Source organism: Globicephala melas, chromosome 4 (genome assembly GCF_963455315.2).
Source record: "Globicephala melas chromosome 4, mGloMel1.2, whole genome shotgun sequence".
Taxonomy (NCBI): domain Eukaryota; kingdom Metazoa; phylum Chordata; class Mammalia; order Artiodactyla; family Delphinidae; genus Globicephala; species Globicephala melas.
The window spans coordinates 67,707,391-67,727,429 of NC_083317.1; the positions used below are offsets into that span (position 1 = coordinate 67,707,391).

Consider the following 20,039-nt stretch of genomic DNA (forward strand, 5'->3'; position numbering starts at 1 on the left):
TCTTTGGGGCAATGTTTCCTTGCATTTACTTTGTACTTACTCCAATAAATTTCACATGGCTTTTAATTATACTATTTCCCCATTATGTTATCACTCTTAATTTTTTTCTTTGATACTATTTTCTAAAAATTTGATTAATACAGTCTCAAATTATTTATGCCATCAGTAAATCTTCCACTTCATAAATGAAAGGCATCACAAAGAGATATAGCAAAATAAAATTCAAAGTCTGACACCAGTCTAGGTTAAGCTCTAAATGAGACAAAAAGATGAAAAATGATCGTTTTTAGTGGCAGTGTGCTTTCTGCTATCCAGTGGTTGGTCTCAGGTCATTAATCATGAGCTAGAATTACATAGATCAAAGTTTTCCAAATGTTTCTGCTAAAGGGCTGCTTACAGCAGAATGAGAGGTTCTTTATAACCCTCAAAACAATCAAACAGATTTGACATGAGTATAAAAAAGTAACAAAAGACAGTAGCCTAAAGCACAATAAATCAGTATAATGCATTAATATTTGAGTATCAGCAACTAGAAAACTAATATGAGAGACAAAAGAACAGACACACTTTAAGATATCTTACATCAGCAGCTCCACAAGTCTCCTACATACTCCTGCATCAATGACTGCTTGAATTTTATCATTGGGTCCATCTGATAGATATGAGAGGGCCCAGCAGGCATCAGCCAGTACATCAGTGTCACTGACAAACAGCAACCAGGAAAGCACATTCAGACAGGGGGAAACCTATAAAGGGAAGATGATATGATTATGAACTTCAACAGAAAAAAAGCAAGAAATGAGGGGGGAAACTCCAGAAAGCCACCAGGCACACACCTGGTGACTTCTGGTGTGATTAATACTTCTGAAGATGGAGCAGTAAGTGGCCAAGTGACATTTCCATCTTTGGGAATGCTGTCAATAACCCTGCAGTTTACTTTGATGAGGTAGTCAGAGCCCAAGGAAAACAATTTCAAAGAGCAAAGTTTAACATATACCAATTCTCAGAGTGAGATTCCTTGTCAAAACACTCTCTGTGGATCAGAGAGGTAAAGGAATTTTCCTAAGTGTTAAAGCTAGGAAATTCTGCATTTTAGATACTTTGTTACAAACAAAAAATGCCATGTTTTAAGAGTAATTCAGAGCTTTTTAAAGGCAGTGAAAATTTATTTCAAATTCAAACAAAAATAAAAAGACCTATTTTTCTAGAAATAAATTATTCTCTTTCTATTCACATTAATATTGGTTCTTAGACTCTTCCCATTGCAGAGCACAGGCTCCGGACATGCAGGCTCAGCAGCCATGGCTCATGGGCCCAGCAGCTCCACAGCATGTGGGATCTTCCCGGACCGGGGCACAAACCCGTGTCCCCTGCATCCGCAGGCGGACTCTCAATCACTGCGCCACCAGGGAAGCCCTCTTAGGCTCTTTTAACTGTACTTTTTCTGCCAATTTCCCACAAGCGTAATCCTTACCTTTGCAAATTCTGGAGGGGGACTTTTTCCTCTACAGAGATTAGACAAAGCCCATACTGCATTCCGCGTCATGGTCAGGCGGTTTTGCTTTGAAAATAACCTATAAGCATAATGATGCAATGGTAAGTGATATAATGGGCATTAATTCTCTGATGGCATAATATAAATATTTAACCACTTAATGCTATTGATAAACAGATGTCTTCAAACAGCTCTTCTCTACAACAATAAAGCTTAATTAATCCTAACACAAGGAATTCAAAATTTTGGCACTTGAATAAGATAGGATGCCCAAGGAAATGATCTGAACAAGTTAGTAAGAAAATATCTGTAATGAAAAGTAACACTAGGAAATCCAAAATGATTTCCAAAGATGCACTGCTTTCTGAGGAACTTCCCGTATTTTTATTACTCACAAAAAAAAAAAAAAAAAGAAAAGAAAAAGAAACTTACTGCAGCAGAGGGGGAAGAATATTGCAGTCTAAAACATAGTCCCTGCACATGGTACTATCTCCAGCAATGTTGCCAAGAGCCCAGACTGCCTGTGAAAGAATTATTCATTAATGACAGGCTGTAGAGTTTAATTTTCTCATAATTCTTTCAAAAAAGATGCCAACATATCACAATAACTCTTTACAAAATTATACAGTAGTTAATCAACATATTATACATGGACATTAACTATTAAAACCCCTAAGTTCACTCAACAGGGAGTCAAATGAAATAGTTGTGGGATTGGTGGAAGAAGATCAATACTATTATATAAGTATACATGTGAATACTCATGGGAGTAAACTTATTAAAAGGAGGTACCAGTTCTTATACATATTCTTTTTTTGTGTGTGTGGTACACGGGCCTCTCACTGTTGTGGCCTCTCCCGTTGCAGAGCACAGGCTCCGGACGCACAGGCTCAGTAGCCATGGCTCACGGGCCCAGCCGCTCCGCAGCATGTGGGATCCTCCCAGACCAGGGCACAAACCCGCGTCCCCTGCATTGGCAGGCGGACTCTCAACCACTGCGCCACCAGGGAAGCCCCTTAAACATATTCTTAATCTTAGGGGGCCCTACCCTTAAGTAACATTCCATACAGCCATTGGAACATAGCAGAGATCCAAATGGCTTACTCAGCTGATTACAAATGTATTTTAAGCTTGCTTACAAAAGAAAACAGTGAGCCAGGAATTTAAGAGCAACCAAAATGCAGAAAACTTTACTCAACTTTTGGGGATGATGGATATATTAATTATCTTGACTGTAATGACAGTTTCATGGATATATACATATGTCAAAACTTAACATATTATACACTTTAACCATATGCAGTTTACTGTAGGTTGATTATACCTCAATAAAGCTGTAGAAGAAAGTCATATTCATTTAGTAATGATTCATATTTATGAATTTGACAAACTTTACGGTAATTAAAATTTCATGTTTTCTAAGTGATTTTCTGCACAAAAGTGGCAAAGACTTGCTATGTCAATCAACACTAGAGATTACTATAAGAAAAAACTCAGCAACTGTTTACATGGTCTAAAATGTATATCTATGGGACTTAAAGAATTTCAGGGTTGGAAGGGAAAAATGGTTTTGTTTCTAGGAGAAATTCTGCCTATATTCACTATGAAATTTTCTATTTTGGTTAAGTTTAGATTTCTAGAACACTCCTTGTGATGAACCATGGATTGTCATATCCAAGCGGTAAAACTGAGATTCTGAATATAAGACTGAAGGGAAAAATTGTATTCTTTGACCTGCTTCTCTTTACTTGTTTCAATTTTTACCTGCTCCTGGACATCTTCAAACTCTGAGCTGAGCAACTCTATGAAGATAGGCACAGCTCCTGCCTGAATCACAATCCGGGTCTGAAGAGAATTTCCTGAAGCAATATTTGTCAGTACCCAAGCTGACTCAAACTATAAAGATAAAAATAATTTCATTATCTTATTAGAATTTAATAGCTTGTTTACTTATAACAATAAGGTTTTCTGTGCATGAAGAAAAGAATCTGAGATCATTATTTACACATAATCTATCAGGTAAATACTATATTAATTTTAAATGAAGAATTCCTGAAGAAATAACCTTAGCCTAGAGGAATACTCAGGGTGTCTAAAATTTCAGATCAAGGCAGAGCTGACATGAGACCGTAAGAAGAATGAGGGAGTGCTTCATATACTGACATGGAATGATCTCCCATTGACATAAATGGAGGAAAAAGAAAAACAATGTACATTAATATGGTACCATACTGTATTTTCCAAATAAGAAGGAATATATGCATCAATTTACTTATTGCACAGAATATCTCTTGCAGGAGTCACAATAAACTGTAAATACTTGTCACTTACATAGAGAGCTCGAGGTGAATGGGAAACAAGTATGGGAAGGATAGGCACTTACAGTAAAGCCTTTATGTACCTTTTGGCCTTAAACCATGCTTATTATCTAATAAAATTAAATAATTTCTATAAAATGGGCAGAGTGAAATGGCGAAAGAATAAAACAGTAAAATGTGTAAAATACAGGCAGAGTGAAAAATACAGGCAGAAGACAACTGAAATGATAAGTAGTCCGAAAGGAGTTAACGGACATACAACTAACAGAAATGGCAACTTCAGAGCATAAGAGCTTCCAATAAATGAGAAGTCTCCAAACCAAGGCACAGAGGTAAGACTTTTTTAAAAAGAGCATTCTTAAAGGTTGATAAACTGGTAAACAGTATGAAGGAAATTATGGCCAACAAAAAATACAGCACGTTATTAATTCTACACATCTCTACAGTAACTTGGCTCTTTAGCCTAATATGATGAAATCCAAGAATGACCTCTTAAAATCCAAGAATGAACTCTTATATTACAATTCTATTTAGAGTTCTTAATTAAACTTTAGTTTTGTTTCCTTCTCCTGTTCTGTCTTCTATTTAATATTCTTTAATGAAGCACATATGGGGAAGAAAAAAAATTCAGTGACATGCCCCTTGAATGAGAAATCAATAAAAAGTCATCAAAAGATGGAGCTGTGACTCCTTTAAGCTTTGGGGTCAATTGAAAGGCAGGTGTCATATGGAAAACTGAATCATCAATCACTTGGGGTAAAGGAAAATGAAAGAAATGGGAAGACAATCTGATTAGCCCAGTCCAAAGCTACATGAATGATAGTAAATTTATAGCAGAAGACACTTAAAGAAGGGATATTCAAAGAAACCTAAAATTTGATATACAGAAGTGAAATAAAGTGGTCTGATATCTAGTTAGGACACTGATATTACAGCAGCAGGGAGGCCAGACTAGGAGCACCACAGTCAAACATTTTTTTGCCTGATAACCCTTTGCTATAAGAGAAGTTCAGGAGACTTCTAAACACTGAGTAGCATAAAATAAAAACTCATATCACCTCTGTAATTAAATTACTACTCAAACCAATGTACAAACCCTTTTCAGTCTGTCTGAATTGAAACTTGACATTTATACAGTACTTTATACTTTCAAAGCATTATTCACATACTCTCAGGTGTTCCTTACAACAACCCAGAGAAGCCTGGCTTTTCTAGTTTATGAATAAGGAAACTATCAGAAAAAGATCCAATGATCACTAATCATTTGAGTAATGCCAGTCAAAGAGAGCTAGATTACAGCCTCCTAATCTAGTAGGCTTATGGCCCCAACCATAGTTTCCTCTCTGAAACACACCTGTAACACTGACAAGAGTCTTCCAATTGCTTGCAGTTTTGGTATCTAGGGCAAGAAATTTCAAATAATGATATGACAGATTATTTAGGATTATTATTTATTATTTAGGGTATGCTAAAAGGAAAACACAGTTCACCTAAAATGTAGCTTCTTTTGCTTACTAGGAAAATGAACTATGAAGTGGGTACAAAAGCAAACTTTCCTACAAGAAGAAAGGCTCAAAGTTCAACAGAGAGTCATCAGCATCTGAGACCATGTCAAAAAAATGAAAACTTTGAGGAAAAGCAACCTGTGAAGAATGAATAAGATCAGCATACATAGCAATCTATATCAAAGAGAAAAAGGTTTGCAGTGAGATTTTGATGCAAAAGAAATGGTGACAATAAACTGAGTAGATAAAGGATATATTAAAGAGTTATCAATGAGAAGAAATTAGAATAATAATTGCTAACAGAAGTCAAACTGCTGTTTGTCTGATGAGGTTTAGCCCCAAAGGTCTCCCAGAAAAAGACAGATTTCCAGATGCCACTGAAATGAATAAAATGGAGAAGCAAAACAAAATAGAGTGACAATGATTAGGAGAATGGAGAATAAGTAAATAATAGCCAGAACATGAATGGAAGAAACTCGGAAGTTAGGACTTCTCAGCAAAAGAAGAATGTACCAGAGTTATGTTTATCACTAAGAAGTACATAATGATTATAACCTCTGAATGCAAACAAGATTCAAGGTCTCTCTTGGTAAGAATGGAAATCAGGAAGTAGTTTTGCCATTACCAGGGAAAGAAGTAGATGAATAACTATAACCAGAGGGCCAGTGAAAACTCAAATCATATTCATGGATTAATGAGGCATTAAAACACACAAACACACACACACACACGGCACTGATTACTGTGATGTTTACCTTGTAAAAACTTATCAAGCTCTATTTGTGCAATTTTCTATACCCATGTGTATATGTGTGACATGAGGAGGCGGGAGGAGAGAGAGAGACAGAAACAGAGAGAGAGGCAGAGAGAAAGAGAGACTGAGAATTCCTCATGAGTATAGACCCCTATTAAAGTCTTGGAAGAAGCAACTTTCAAATGTGTTTAATATGTAAGTATGTTTTAAAAAAACTGGTTGTACTTTGAACTATGTAGTTTCTCTTTCACTAGGTATCGCAGTCTTTATTTTTTTGAGTGGGGTGAACATTTCCGTCTCAGGTCCCAGACTAGATTTTAACATGAAAGAGAGTTGTGAAATGGGAATGTCCAGAGTTGATACCAAAAGCAATTGCATAAAGTTATAACAGAAATGGCCAGAAAAGGTAATTTAAGTAACCATGTAACTCAAGAAAAACTCAGCAACAAGATGAAATGAAAAAAACTTAAGAAATGGTATCACCTGAAGTAGTACCCAAAATTATTATAATCTTTACTCCTCTTTGTTGTTTTAAACTACTATATTCTTAGTGTTCCAAGAATGGCATCATGCAAGGAAACAACCTGTCATGCAGCTGTGATTGCTTACAAATTGTAATTCCACTATTATTTTTCACTGTCCAGAACTTTCTAAATAAGGCTACAACTGAAATCTGAAGGGTACGCTGAAGATTTTGGTATGTTCTCTTTTTCCTTTCTCAATCTCTACCTTCTGGTGCTCAGTTCCTTAAAATAAGGAAAATGAGAATCCAAAACTGAAGTACTTCTGACCTCCTATCAAGTTTCCCACTCCAGGTTGAAGTACGCCTGGTTCCCTTTCTCCATTTGGATCAGGACTCTGTTGCTGGCCACTTTGCCGGTTCCACTCTGGTTCCTAGCAAATGCCAGGCTCACCTGGAGAGCAAGTGAAAAGAGAGGCTCACATCAGAAAAATAAATCCAGATATCAAACTCTGCAGAGAACAGTGCCTGAGTCATCTGAGCAACCTTTTAAGATAGGTAGAGGGATCAATGAAGATGGGGAAAAAACATAGGAAGATGAAGGCTTAACTGCAGTTTACCACATTAAGCTTTTAGTGTGGACAAGAAAGGTAGAAATGGGAAAACTAAACCAATTTAATTCAAATTTACAACTTTAAGAGGAGTATCTGTTTAATGACTGGAACTAGGAAGCAATTTACTTATTTCTAGCTATTTTTATAAGCTTCTATAAGAAGGTTTGGGAATACACCATCTTAGCACTGCAAAGGACAGTACAAAGATGTTGGACCTGGACTCAAAAAAAACAAACCAAGTGGGCCCAGGGAATACACCATAAGGCAGACCAATCTCATGTCAAGGCTCTCATGTATGGCTGAGGCCTACATGTCACTGTGTTTGAGAATGCTGTTAGTTAAACGGCAGAGTCGGCTTCCAAAGTCCTAGATTCCACCCATATTCATCTCATTTGAGGGCAAGTGAGTATCTAGGTAGCACTGCCAAAAGCAGGCATTTTTATCTCCCTGGTTTGCAGTATCCCACTGATAAGGAAAGCCAGAAAGAAAGTGAAGAAGCCCTTCACTAGGATTCACAGTTCTTTATGTATGGAATGAAGGGAATAAGTTTGTCCAGTGATTTATTATTGAGTTTAGCTATCATGACTACATATTATTACTCTCTTTCTAGAAGAGAAATGGCAAACACCCCATTCCAAAGACACACTATTCAAATTTCTAATAAGCAGGTAGGAATATCATGGATAACTCACATCCTAGCGCTCTCCAAGAAGACAGAGGAAGGAATACCCTCCAAGCTTCCCAGAGCACGTCTAATTATTTAACAATGAAGTCTCCCGGCTCTAAGGTCTCCATCAATATATTTGCTCCTCCTGCTTCTGGGGTAGTCAAGGGTACCCATTAGTCACACTGGAGAAAGAACACCATATTGTGCTTAAATGCACACAGAAGAAAAGCTGGGGATGATGACCTTTATATAATAAACAGGTTCATTATCTCTAGAGTCTTTGGATCGCTAAGGTGAAAATCACGAGGTGGTCACTTCCAGAGGAATCATTTCTCAATCTTTCAGCCTAATTATTAGTTAGGCTGCACAAGGGTGGAATCTGAGAATTCTGATAGAAGCAAATTAGAGATTTCTGAAGGCTTTCATCTTCAGATGTGTTAAGATACAAACTCTAGGATGAGAAAATCAAAAATGATGTAGAATTTACAAGTGTTAGCCAGGAGAGGGCACTGCCTGAGAGAATATACTGTGCTCTTTAGGGAATACTGGAGAAGGTGGGGATGGGGAAAGACCAAATTCTCTGACATTTTTCTTTTTAGGACTAGAAAGTTATACCATCTTCCTTTAACACATTAAGGAACTGGACCTCTGCAACCACCTATTAAAAACTGCTAAGTCCAGACGTAAATTTAATATCTCTGAATTACTCTCATTGTCAGAGACAGGATAGAAACATACTTCCACATGAATAAAATGATAAATTTTCCCTACCTCCCTCTTCCTACAAAGCTTTTCAAATGATAAACTGCAGTAAGGCTCTTCATTTGGTCCCTCTGGTTCTCTTGACAGGTTGCTTAAGGGGCTCAGGCTCTGTTCTCTGCAGTCTTGGTTGTCTGGATTTCCTTTTTTTCTGAGAAAAGTCCTCTTTCTTTGCTCTCTAGGTGAACCTGATTATTTTCCAGGTGTCTGGTGATCCTGGCCTTAGATGGGGACCAGAATTACAATCCAGGAAGCAGCCAACAAAACAGAACCTTAATTCAAATGAACTTGGGGATTAGTAAATGTCAAACTGGAGAAGAAAAACTGATGGGACACTGAAGTACTCTACCTTTTCTGGACTTCCTGTTTTTCCTCTGGAAGGAACTCATCACCGCAACAAAGAGAGTAAAAGAGAGAGAAGGATGGGATGGGAGGAAAGGAGAGAAAATATCAAGACAAAGCATCAAGTCTTATGAATTATCAATAATGCTCTGGACAGTAAGGAACCTGGGGAGAGGAGCTGTTACTTATACTTATAAAGATGCCCCAGTCCTTATTACACCCTTAGAGTAAGGCAAAGGTAAACATGGCGGTGAAAGTTATCTTTATGATTAACTTGTTATTAGCAAATATTTACTTGGAAAAATAACCCCATTTTGTAATCTATGTAGGACCTAACCAATCTTTATAGTTACAGAAGCTTTCTAAAGGGCCTGAGCCACTCAGATTAGATCCTACAAGTGAGAATTTAGGAATCACAGGTATTTGTTAAAGAATAACTCAGAAATTGATTCAGTTGGTTACTCCAAGGAAGTCTAGCTACTGAATTACTTAATTACTAGTTTACTTAAGATCCAACTTTATTCAGGAACAATATAGTATTTTTAAATTTCTAGATAACTCCCAAGATGAGAGTCAGTTGATAGTTGGTTCTTTTTGCTGTAAAAATTATCTAATCCAGAAGCTGTAGAATTTTCTCTTGGAACCCCTATACAACAGTACTAATACAGTAAACTAACATAGGAGAAAGCATACACATTCCCAACAAGGCTACATCCTTGTCAGCTCTTTTGGGGTGGGGCCGGGGGTGCAGGGGAAGGATTAATTAGTACCAGGTTTGGGGATCAGTGAGTCTCTGATCTAGCCCATGTTACACAGCCCTGAGAAACCCAACAAGTACAATCTAAAAATCCTTCAGAACCAAATTTTACATAGTCCACACTTAGGTCCTTATAATGGCTCCTCTACTGCAAACAATTCCCTACCAGGTAAGTATGATCCATAGTCATCATAAAATAAAAAGTAACAAGAATTTTAAAGAGTAAAACCAAGAGCCTGGATGTTAACAAAGCTATCAAAGCAGCTTGCAATGTGGTTGTCAGGAACATCAGTATCAAAAAACTAACCCTTCATATAGATTAAAATAAGTAACAAATCTGAATACAAAATGTAACTCTGTAAAGGGAATTAAGATATGAGGCAAGAAATGAAAATGGTCCGCACCTGCAATGTACAATTCTCTTTTCGTTTGAGGAACTCCACAAACCTGGCCACTACTCCTGGTGTGCTGATGACTTCATCAATAGGAGGATTAGGTTCTGTCTCCCCATAAAAATAAAAGGAAAGAAGAAAAATAATCCTTTGATTTCAAGGCAAGGACTTTATAAAGCTCAAACTTACTTCATAATATCCCTCCCTCCATTTTTAGCATCTCTTTCATATTGTAAATCCAAAACAGAAAAAAAAATGTAAAACTGAGTTCAGTCACTTTGAGACTAGGGTAGCTTAAAAGGTTTCATAATAAGGGAAGCCTTAACATGGAAATATGATGGGCAGAATTCTTAAAATTACTGCCTCTACTATTTTAGAAAACTTAGAAAGTATGGGGAAAAACATCAAAAGACAACCACTGTTATTATTTTGGTATACTTCCTTCTAACCCTTTTTCTGTGTATGGGTTTTAAGTCTCTCTTTTTTATTTAACATAAATTGTCCGAAGAAACTGGATTAGGAGATTCTGTGCTTGCAGGATCTAATTTTACTGCTGTAGTGATAAGCAGGAGTCAGCAGAAATTCACTAAGAATGACTTGCCAAATTAATCTTTTTCATTTATGACAACAGAGTATCTTATAAATAAAATCATTCAATAGAAACTTGTTGGACAAATAGATTAGAAATGTCCTAAACGATTAGCATTGTAATTTCAGCAAGACATTTGACAAAGTTTTTGATGACATTCATGTAGCTACGCAAGAAAAATGGCAGCTGGATTACAGTACTACTAGGGACTCTTAGCTAAGTCAATGGCCTGTACTGGGAAGGGATGACTAATGGTTCAATGTTAATTTGCAGCAAGCTCTAATGACATGTTCTTTGCCTGGTTCAACATTTTTATCAACCATTCGTATAAACACAACAAATAAATTTGATGATGACAATAAAAATGAAGTAGTTAACGTGCTAGATTACAGAAACAACGTATAGAAAGAATAACAATAAGCCTAAAATGGCAATAAAACAGCAGGGATAAAGCAAAATTCAGCTTTTAGATTTTTTTAAAGCAATTTTTAAAAATCCACATGACTTCACAGACGAAACCTCAAAACAGTTCATAAAGAAAAGTACTAGGGAGTATAGATCGCTGAAAATGCAATGAAACATTACTATGCCATGACTACCAAAATAAACCAAAATAAATGATGCTAGCCTGGAGTACATTATTGGAATGTATAGTTTCAGGACAATGAAGGCAATCTCCCACCACATCTTAGAGTAATAAGAATGCATCTGGAGTACTGTATTCTAATTATCACATTTTAAGAGGAATGGCTGGCAAACTAGAATACATGCAGGAAAGTAGCAGAGTGTTGAAAGACCTTGGAAAACCACATTATCTGAGAAACCCATCTCAGCATGCTGAAAAGAGATAAGACATTTTTAGAAGGGTGGGGACGGTAATATGATAATGGCCTTCAGCTATTTTTAACAGGTTGTCATCCAAAAAGCAATTATTTTTTGCTCTGGTAGTAGGTTTTCTTTCCAGTTAACCTCAAGGGATATATTAATTTATCACTGATGACTCCAAACAACCATAACTTATTATGCGGGGGAGGGGGTGGTTAACTGTTTTAATGCTGATTTACTATCAACATTTTAATATGGCTCAGAGTTCCAGAGTTCTCACTTGCCCAGATAACAAGAAGTATCATATCCCATTCTACCCTAATTATACACACACGCACACCAAAAAGGTAGTTATCCTGTCCACCAATAAATCCATACTTAAATTTCAGCGATAAACTGCTAACATTAGAATCAACAATCACTACTCTTTCAAGTGATATTTTAAGTTTTTCTTAAAAAAGAGTGGAATTTCTCAATTTGAATTAACATGAAATACTGCTACTGTTCTTATCACTTTAAGATCTTTTATAAGATACCTCAGAAATGAAAATAATGCTGGTTCTGGTAAGATCACACAAATAAAAAAGGAAATTCAAAAATTAGCCATGGCTCATAATATACCTATGTCTGTATGTGTCCTTTTATTCTGTTGATAGAGATACTCCAAAGCAAGTTATCTGTAGTGTGAAAAACAGATTATGGGAAAGTAATACTTTGTAAATAAATGAAAAATATACTTAACATATTCAGAACTCACCTTTTGAAAGCAGTTTTCTGAATTTCTGTGTTGCTGAAAGCTGTTGCTCTGGGCTATTGGAAAATATCATTTCAATCATGTCAGAAGTAATAACACCACCCTGGAATCACAAACAAAAAACAAATATAATAAAATTTTAACTTAAATTCAAAGGAAAACAAAGAGTACAAATTGCGGCCAAGTTACTGAGTTAATTATATTTATCTACAAGAGTTACACAACGGTAGGATAATCTTTGCATATATAAATGTATGAGATGATTAATAATGTGATGAAGCCAAAAATCTTTGTCTATCATTAAAAAGCTCACAACCATGAGAAAGTAATGTTAGTAGTAAACACTAAGACAAGGTGTTTATTATTCTTCCTCTCCTGCTCATCACATGGCTGGCTGCTCCTTGTCATTCAGATTAAATGTTAAATTATAAAAGAAGGCTTTTCCTGACCTTCAAATCTAAAGCAGCTACTCTATCTCTGTGATCACATCACTCTTATTTTAATCCTATGCCCAGCCCTTTTCAGTTATCAGTTATTCTTCTTAGTTATCTGTTTATTGCTTAGGTTCCCCCAGTATACTGTAACCTCCATGAAAGCAAAACACCCTGTCTATCTTACCACTACATCCCTGATGGGTGGCATACTTTAGACGTTCAACAAATATTTACTGAATGAGTATAGAGTAGTCTTATATAAATCACAGATTCTAGCCACTGTCAAATTCAACAGCTGACTCTTAAATTTATTTAAAATTTCTATTTTCTTGCCTTATTAAAACTTTTCAGTTTCCCACTAGTTTCTTGCTTTACTAGCACTTTCCCATTTCCCACTACAAGCCATCCTCAGCATTAGTGGTTAAACTTTCTTCTCAGGATCATTTGTCACAATGAAATAAAGTTCTTATCATTTCATGAAGGGTAACAGTCAACAAGATAAACTGTGAAGAAAGCTGCACTGAGTTGTACATGCAAGGTGGTTGGTAAGCAATACCTAACACTTAAGAATAACCCATGGGGAGAATGAAGCATTCTGCTCTTACAAGTCAGAAAAGTAACTACTTTGAAACTTGTAAGTCTGATTCCTGAATAAGCAAAAGTACCTGTATGATTTTGCTATGATTATATTTCTACATATATCTTTGTTTTCTTCTCTCTCTTATCCCCTTATCATATAACATAAGATGTATTGACTTTACATTCATAGTATTTAAATATTGTTAACTTCACATCAGAGTATTTAAGTTACAGGATATCCAAGAGAGAAGTAAATATCACCCAAGGACTTTTCCCCTTCTGGGGAAAAGGTTAGTGCATTTTCAGCTGCATGCAGGATAGCTGTATCATGTTACAAGGAGGTATGACCTTGTCATTGTCTTTATCTGAGACTCAGTATGGTTTAAGGAGTTGGGTATGGATGCCACAATGACAAGGAATACACTGGGACAGTTAATTTTATGTGTCACCTTGGTTAGGTTATGGCACCCAGTTGTTTGGACAAACACCAATCTAGATGTTACTGTGAAAGTACTTTTTAGGTGTGATTAACATTTAAATCAGTACACCCGAGTAAAGCACATTATCCTCCAAAATATGGGTAGGCTTCATTCAATCAGTTGAAGAGCAAAGACTGAAGTTTCTTGAAGAAGGAAATCAACCTCAAAACTACAATATCGGGACTTCCCTGGTGGTCCAATGGTTAAGAATCCACCTTCCAATGCAGGGAATGCAGATTCAATCCCTGGTCGGGGAACTAAGATCCCAAATGCTGCGGGGCAACTAAGCCTGCATGCCACAACGAGAGAAGCCCGCACACTACAGCGAAGAAGAACCTGCATGCCACAACAAAGACCCAGCGTGGCAAAAAAAAAAACAAAAAACCTATAATATCAACTCTTACCTGAATTTCCAACCTCCTGGCTTACCCTACATATTTCAGACTTAACAGCTCCAACAATTGCATGAGCCAATTCCTTAAAATCAAACAACTGGTGGATCAATCTATCTCTCTCTTCCTCTCCCCCCACCCCCAAATTGGTTCTGTTTCCTCTGTAGAACCCTGAGTAATACAGTCCACAAAATACTTCATAATCATTTAACGTCCACTTTAAAAAAGAGAGAGAGAGAGAGAGAACTCTTCAACTTCCTCAAGAGCCTAGAAGAGTTCACAAAATAATAGTGTTGGCAATAACGTCTACATAGATTCCAAAGCAATTTAAACTGCTCTAATTCCAAAAGAAAGCTCGTCCATAAAAACTGGATATCTATGAAGTAAAAAAAGAGAAAAAAATCTATAAAATACTGTGAATATGCTACTATTTGCCAAAAAAAAGAGAGGGGTTTTTCTCAAAAGGAATAATAAGAATCTACTAACAGTGGTTGCCAGTGGGGAAAGAAACTGGGTGACTAAGGCAGCAGAAAAAGATTTTTCTTTTTTTGAAAACCATGTATATATATGATCTATTAAAACATATACAATTGATCAAAATAAACTGGAAATCTAGACAGGGTGATCCATATAAATAAAGCGTAATTTTTATCTGTTTATGCAACCTCAAGAAAGTTACAAAATGGGTTACAATAGAAAATTCTTGTGATGTGGAATCAGTTTTTAAAATCATATGAATATGTCCAATTTTGTACTTGGAATGAGTAACAAATTGGGATTTCCTTTAAAGTATTGCTTATTATCAACTTTTAAGGAATAATTTTATAATTATCCTTTTAAGTTTTAATAGCTGAATTGATCTCATAATTAGTTAATTCTGTTTAACTGCATGTTATTCAAAATATAATAAACATTTTATGAACCACGAGTTTACAGATATAGTTTCCTTTTAAAACTGAAATGCCAAGTACTTTTCGTAGCCATCTAACCTTTTTTTTTGTTTGGCTGCACCACACAACTTGCAGGCTCTCAGTTCCCCAGCCAGGGATTGAACATGGGCCACTGCAGTGAAAGCCCAGAATCTTCATCACTAGGCCACCAGGGAACTCCCCTAACCTTTTTATTTTAAACTCCAAAAAAGATCTAACCTCATATCTTCATCAGAAAAAGAGTAAAAAGAGGTTCTTTCATTATCCCACTTACTGGTGCCATCTCCATGTTATTAATCTGAGCCTCATGGAAGCCTCCATCTGACATAACTTCTTCTTCTGTTTCTTCTTCTGCTGTAGCAACATTTCTTCGCTTGAATAACTGAAAAATAAAAGTCTGTTACTAAAATAATTCTAACACAAGGTAGTTCAACATCCAAACACTAGGCACCCCACTTTTAAAAAGGCAATAAGGATGGAGATTTTTGAAAATCATTTTTAAAATTCTAACATTTGTGCCACCTTCAACCTTTCCTGATGAGGAACTATTTCAGAATTCTCCAGTCTTATAATCTAATGCAATTAAGTATCACAACATACTATCACCAACCCTTGATGAGGTAAAACTTACTAAGAGAGGCCTGACACTACATGACATATAAAAAAAACACATAAGGTTGAAAAAGGAGCTGAGGCATGCTTGGTCATTTCCCTCTTCACTATTGAAGTAGGTGATAGGATAGTCTTACCAATACATCAGGGGAAATGGGATAAAAATGTTGTTAGAATGACTTAATACCTCCCTCATAACCCTAAAGGACAGTGGATCAAGGCTTCCTGACCTTCCCAACCTGTCCACAACCAATGATGACAAATGACCTCTGCTTGAACACTACTTTTAAAGCACCCATTAATTTGTGCAGGCAAAGGAGAATAGTTCTCGCTAATGGCAACTCACTAAGATGCCTTCCGTTACATCCTAGGCAGTACACTTATTCATTAAGCCATGACAGAGTAATAATAACTTATCCTCTCACCCTATATGACTAAAAAAAGCAGACGAAATCCCTAAAATCATAGGTTTCAGACATCGGACAACAGACAACAGAAGCAGTGATCCTTCAGAAGAAAAGAAACAAGGTTAGTCCTACAATTGCCTGGATGGAGTTTCCAGCCTGCAGCACAGGTAGGGTGAACCTAAACAGGGTCTAGAAGCCCCCTCAAGTGAGGAGACAGCATTCAGAACTGATGAGGCCAAGACACCTAGAATCTACAAGGCAGAGTACTGAAGACAAGCGATCAACACAGAACTCCAAAAATCTGTGAAAGGTTCCCCTTAAGTCTTTACTGGCTTAGTACTAACAAGCGCAGGTGTGTGATGAAAAGGTCCAAAGCTGGAAAAGAAACTGCCTTCAAGGAGCATGCAGAACAATTCTGAAGGTCACACAGGTCAAGCAATCATTCATGTTTCACCTAGCTGTTAATTGAAAAGACCTCCCAATATATGGGGCACTAAGGAGAATACTCAGAAGGGTATTGACTCAGTAGTGAGATAAATTAGTCCCAGATTAAAGACTGTTCTGGTCCAGCCCAATAAAACATAAAAGCAAACTGGTTTCAAGTAACTTAACTACATCCAATGATAAATTCAGAATTACACATATTAAAAGAATACAAAAAACTCTGACAAAGGAGGTAAAATTTACAATGCTCGGCATTCAATCAATAACTAATAAGCATGCAAAAGAAGTAAGAAAAGACCACCCACGAGGAAAAGAAAAAGCAATCACATCAATCAAAATCACCTATAAACGAACATGGAAGAACTGGACAAGGAATTAAAATAGCTGTTATAAATATATTTCATGTATTCAAAAGTAGAAGAAAGTATAACCATGAGAAGGAAATAGGAATACATGAAAAAAAAAGGCAAATCAAACACCTAGATATAAAAAGTACAATTTTTCAAATGAAAAGTATGCTGGAGGTGATTAACGTCAGATTAGATATTGTAGAAGAAAAGATTAGTGAATTTAAGGCCATCACAAAATAAAAGGGATGGAAAAAAGGCTGAGAAAATATGTACAAAACATAAGTCAGCTGTGGGACATCAAGTGGCCTACTACACACATGCATTGGAGCCCCAAGGATGGGGGTAGGGAAATGTATTTGGAAAATTAATGGTCAAAACTTTTCCAAATCTGTGAAAAATACAAACCACAAATCCAAAATCTCAAAGAACTCCAGGAAGAAATATGAAGGAAACATGATAGGACATTATATCAATGTTTAAAATCAGGAAGAAAAAGATAAAATAAAAGATAAAGCAGCCAAAGGAAAAAAAACATCTTACATGCATGCAGGGAAACCAAAGGTAAGACTGACAGCAGACTTGCTGCTGGAAACAATGCAAACCAGAGAGTGTGGATCAAACACAGTTAAAGTATCACAAGTGACCGCTGGGATAGCCACTATAGAAGTTCCTCAAAAAACGAAAAAAGAATGAAATTCTGCCATTTGCAACAACATGGATGGACCTAGAGAGTACTATGCTCAGTGAAATAAGTCAGACAGAAAAAGACAACAACAGATACTCTGTGTTATCACTTACATGTGAAATCTAAAACATAAAACAAACAATTGTAGATAACAAAGGAGAAACAGACTCACAGATATAGAGAACAAACTAGTGTTTATCAATAGGCAGATGGAAGGGGAGAGGGATGAGATAGGGGTATGGGATTAAGAGACACAAACTATCAATAGTATGTATAAAATAAATAAGCAACAAGGATATATTGTACAGTACAGGGAAACATAGCCATCATTTTATAATAACTTTAAATGGAGTATAATCTATAAAAATATTGAATCACTATGTTGTATACCTGAAACTAATATAATACTGTAAATCAACCATAGTACTATTATAAAAAAAAAGAAATCCAAAAAAAAAGGGGAGGGGCTTCCCTGGTGGCGCAGTGGTTGAGAGTCCGCCTGCCGATGCAGGGGACATGGGTTCGTGCCCCGGTCCGGGAAGATCCCGCATGCCACAGAGTGGCCGGGCCCGTGAGCCATGGCCGCTGAGCCTGTGCATCCGGAGCCTGTGCTACACAACGGGAGAGGCCACAACAGTGAGAGGCCTGCGTACCGCAAAAAAAAAGGGGGGGGGGAGAGAAACTGTTAAAAATGGAAGTAAAATACTTTTTTCAGCAATGCAAAAGAATTCATCACCAACAGACCAGCTCTGTGAGGAAATGTTAAAGGATGTTCTTCAGACATAAGGAAAATGATACCAGATGAAATACAGATCTAAAAAAAGAATGACAAACACCCAGGAATTCCCTGGCAATCCAGCGGTTGGGACTCTGTGTTTTCACTGCTGAGGGCATGGGTTCAATCCCTGGTCGGGGAACTAAGATCCCAAAAGCCGCAAGGCACAGCCTAAAAAATAAAGTTTAAAAGAAAGAAAAAAAGAAAAGAAATGACAAACACCAGAAATCGTTAAAAGGTAGTGAAATTGGACTTCCCTGGTGGCACAGTGGTTAAGAATCCACCCGTCAACGCAGGGGACACGGGTTCGAGCCCTGGTCCGGGAAGATCCCACATGCCGTAGAGCAACTAAGCCCATGCGCCACAACTACTGAGCCTGCGCTCTAGAGCCCATGAGCCACAACTACTGAGCCTGCATGCCACAACTACTGAAGTCTGTGCGCCTAGAGCCTGTGCTCCTCAACAAGAGAAGCCACTGCAGTAAGAAGCCCACACATGGCAATGAAGAGCAGTCCCCACTCGCCGCAACTAGAGAAAGCCCGCGTGCAGCAACAAAGACCTAATGCTGCCAAAAATAAATAAATAAATAAATTCTATAAAACATTCAAAATAAAGATTAAAAAAGAAGAAGCCAGACAAACAAGAATGCACACTGTATAATTTCATTTATGCAAACTAACGAGTGGTGACAGAAACAGATCAGAAGTGGCTTGGAGATAGGATGAGAGGGGTAGAGAAAAGGTACCATAAAGGTGTACCAGAAAAGTCTGGGGAGATAAACATATTCACTATCTTAATTATGGTGATAGTTTCACAGATATATATATACACACATGTTCAAACTCATCAAATTGTGCACTTTATTGTATGTCAACTACATTGACATATATCAATGCCATATTGACACTGTCAATAACGTATGACATATTGTATACCACAAAGATTTTTTTTTAGTTAGAAAAGAGTAATAGCTGAAATAAATTTAAATACTTCTATTATGTTAAACACTATGAGTTTCTAATAATTTTTTTAATTATTTATTTATTTTTAGGTGCGCCAAGGGCATGTCACGCGGGATCTTAGTTCCCTGACCAGGGATTGAACCCATGTCCCCTACAGTGGAAGCATGGCGTCTTAATCACTGGACCACCAGGGAAGTCCCCTGATAATGTCTTAATACACACTCACCCTTTACTGCTCCCCTTGGCGGATGCTAAGGAACCAACTCATTATTTTGAAAACAAAGGGAGAGAATCAAGTATTTCTCTTTCCTATATGATTAGTAATTCAGGAAAACAAAAAACTTGTTGAGGAAAAGCTCCTCTTTAGAGTGACCTGCTAGTTAATAAAAGCAGAAGGAATGATAAAATGATCACTGCAACTCCTGGTAAAGTAATGGATCTAGGCAATGACCATCAAAGGTTACTAAGCTTGAGGTGAAAAACTGATGGGTGTTGACTAGAGGCTTGATATTAAGGAACTGTTAACTTTTTAAGGTATGATAACACAGGCATGACTTGGAGATGTGGCAGGTTGAGTTCCAGACCACCACAATGAAGTGAGTCACACGAATTTTTTGGTTTCCCAGTGCATGTAAAAGTTATGTTTACACTATACTGCAGTATATTATAGGAAGTGCCCAAAAACATTATGCCTAAAAAATACAATGTATATCTTAATGTAAAAATACTTTATTGCCGGGGCTTCCCTGGCGGTCCAGTG

The 20,039-nt window shown here is 36.9% G+C and overlaps 1 protein-coding gene across 1 annotated transcript in view; it reads right to left on the minus strand.

The window, feature by feature from the left end:
* Positions 1-20,039, minus strand: part of KPNA1 (karyopherin subunit alpha 1) — a 73,619-nt gene that overhangs the window by 18,824 nt on the left and 34,756 nt on the right. The window contains exons 3-9 of the mRNA XM_030858165.2: positions 15,319-15,426; positions 12,235-12,334; positions 10,076-10,170; positions 3,260-3,391; positions 1,928-2,016; positions 1,475-1,574; positions 583-746 (exon numbers count right to left, since the gene is read on the minus strand). Coding sequence (XP_030714025.1) covers positions 583-746; positions 1,475-1,574; positions 1,928-2,016; positions 3,260-3,391; positions 10,076-10,170; positions 12,235-12,334; positions 15,319-15,426 — 788 coding nt within the window. The remainder of the gene's footprint in view (positions 1-582; positions 747-1,474; positions 1,575-1,927; positions 2,017-3,259; positions 3,392-10,075; positions 10,171-12,234; positions 12,335-15,318; positions 15,427-20,039) is intronic.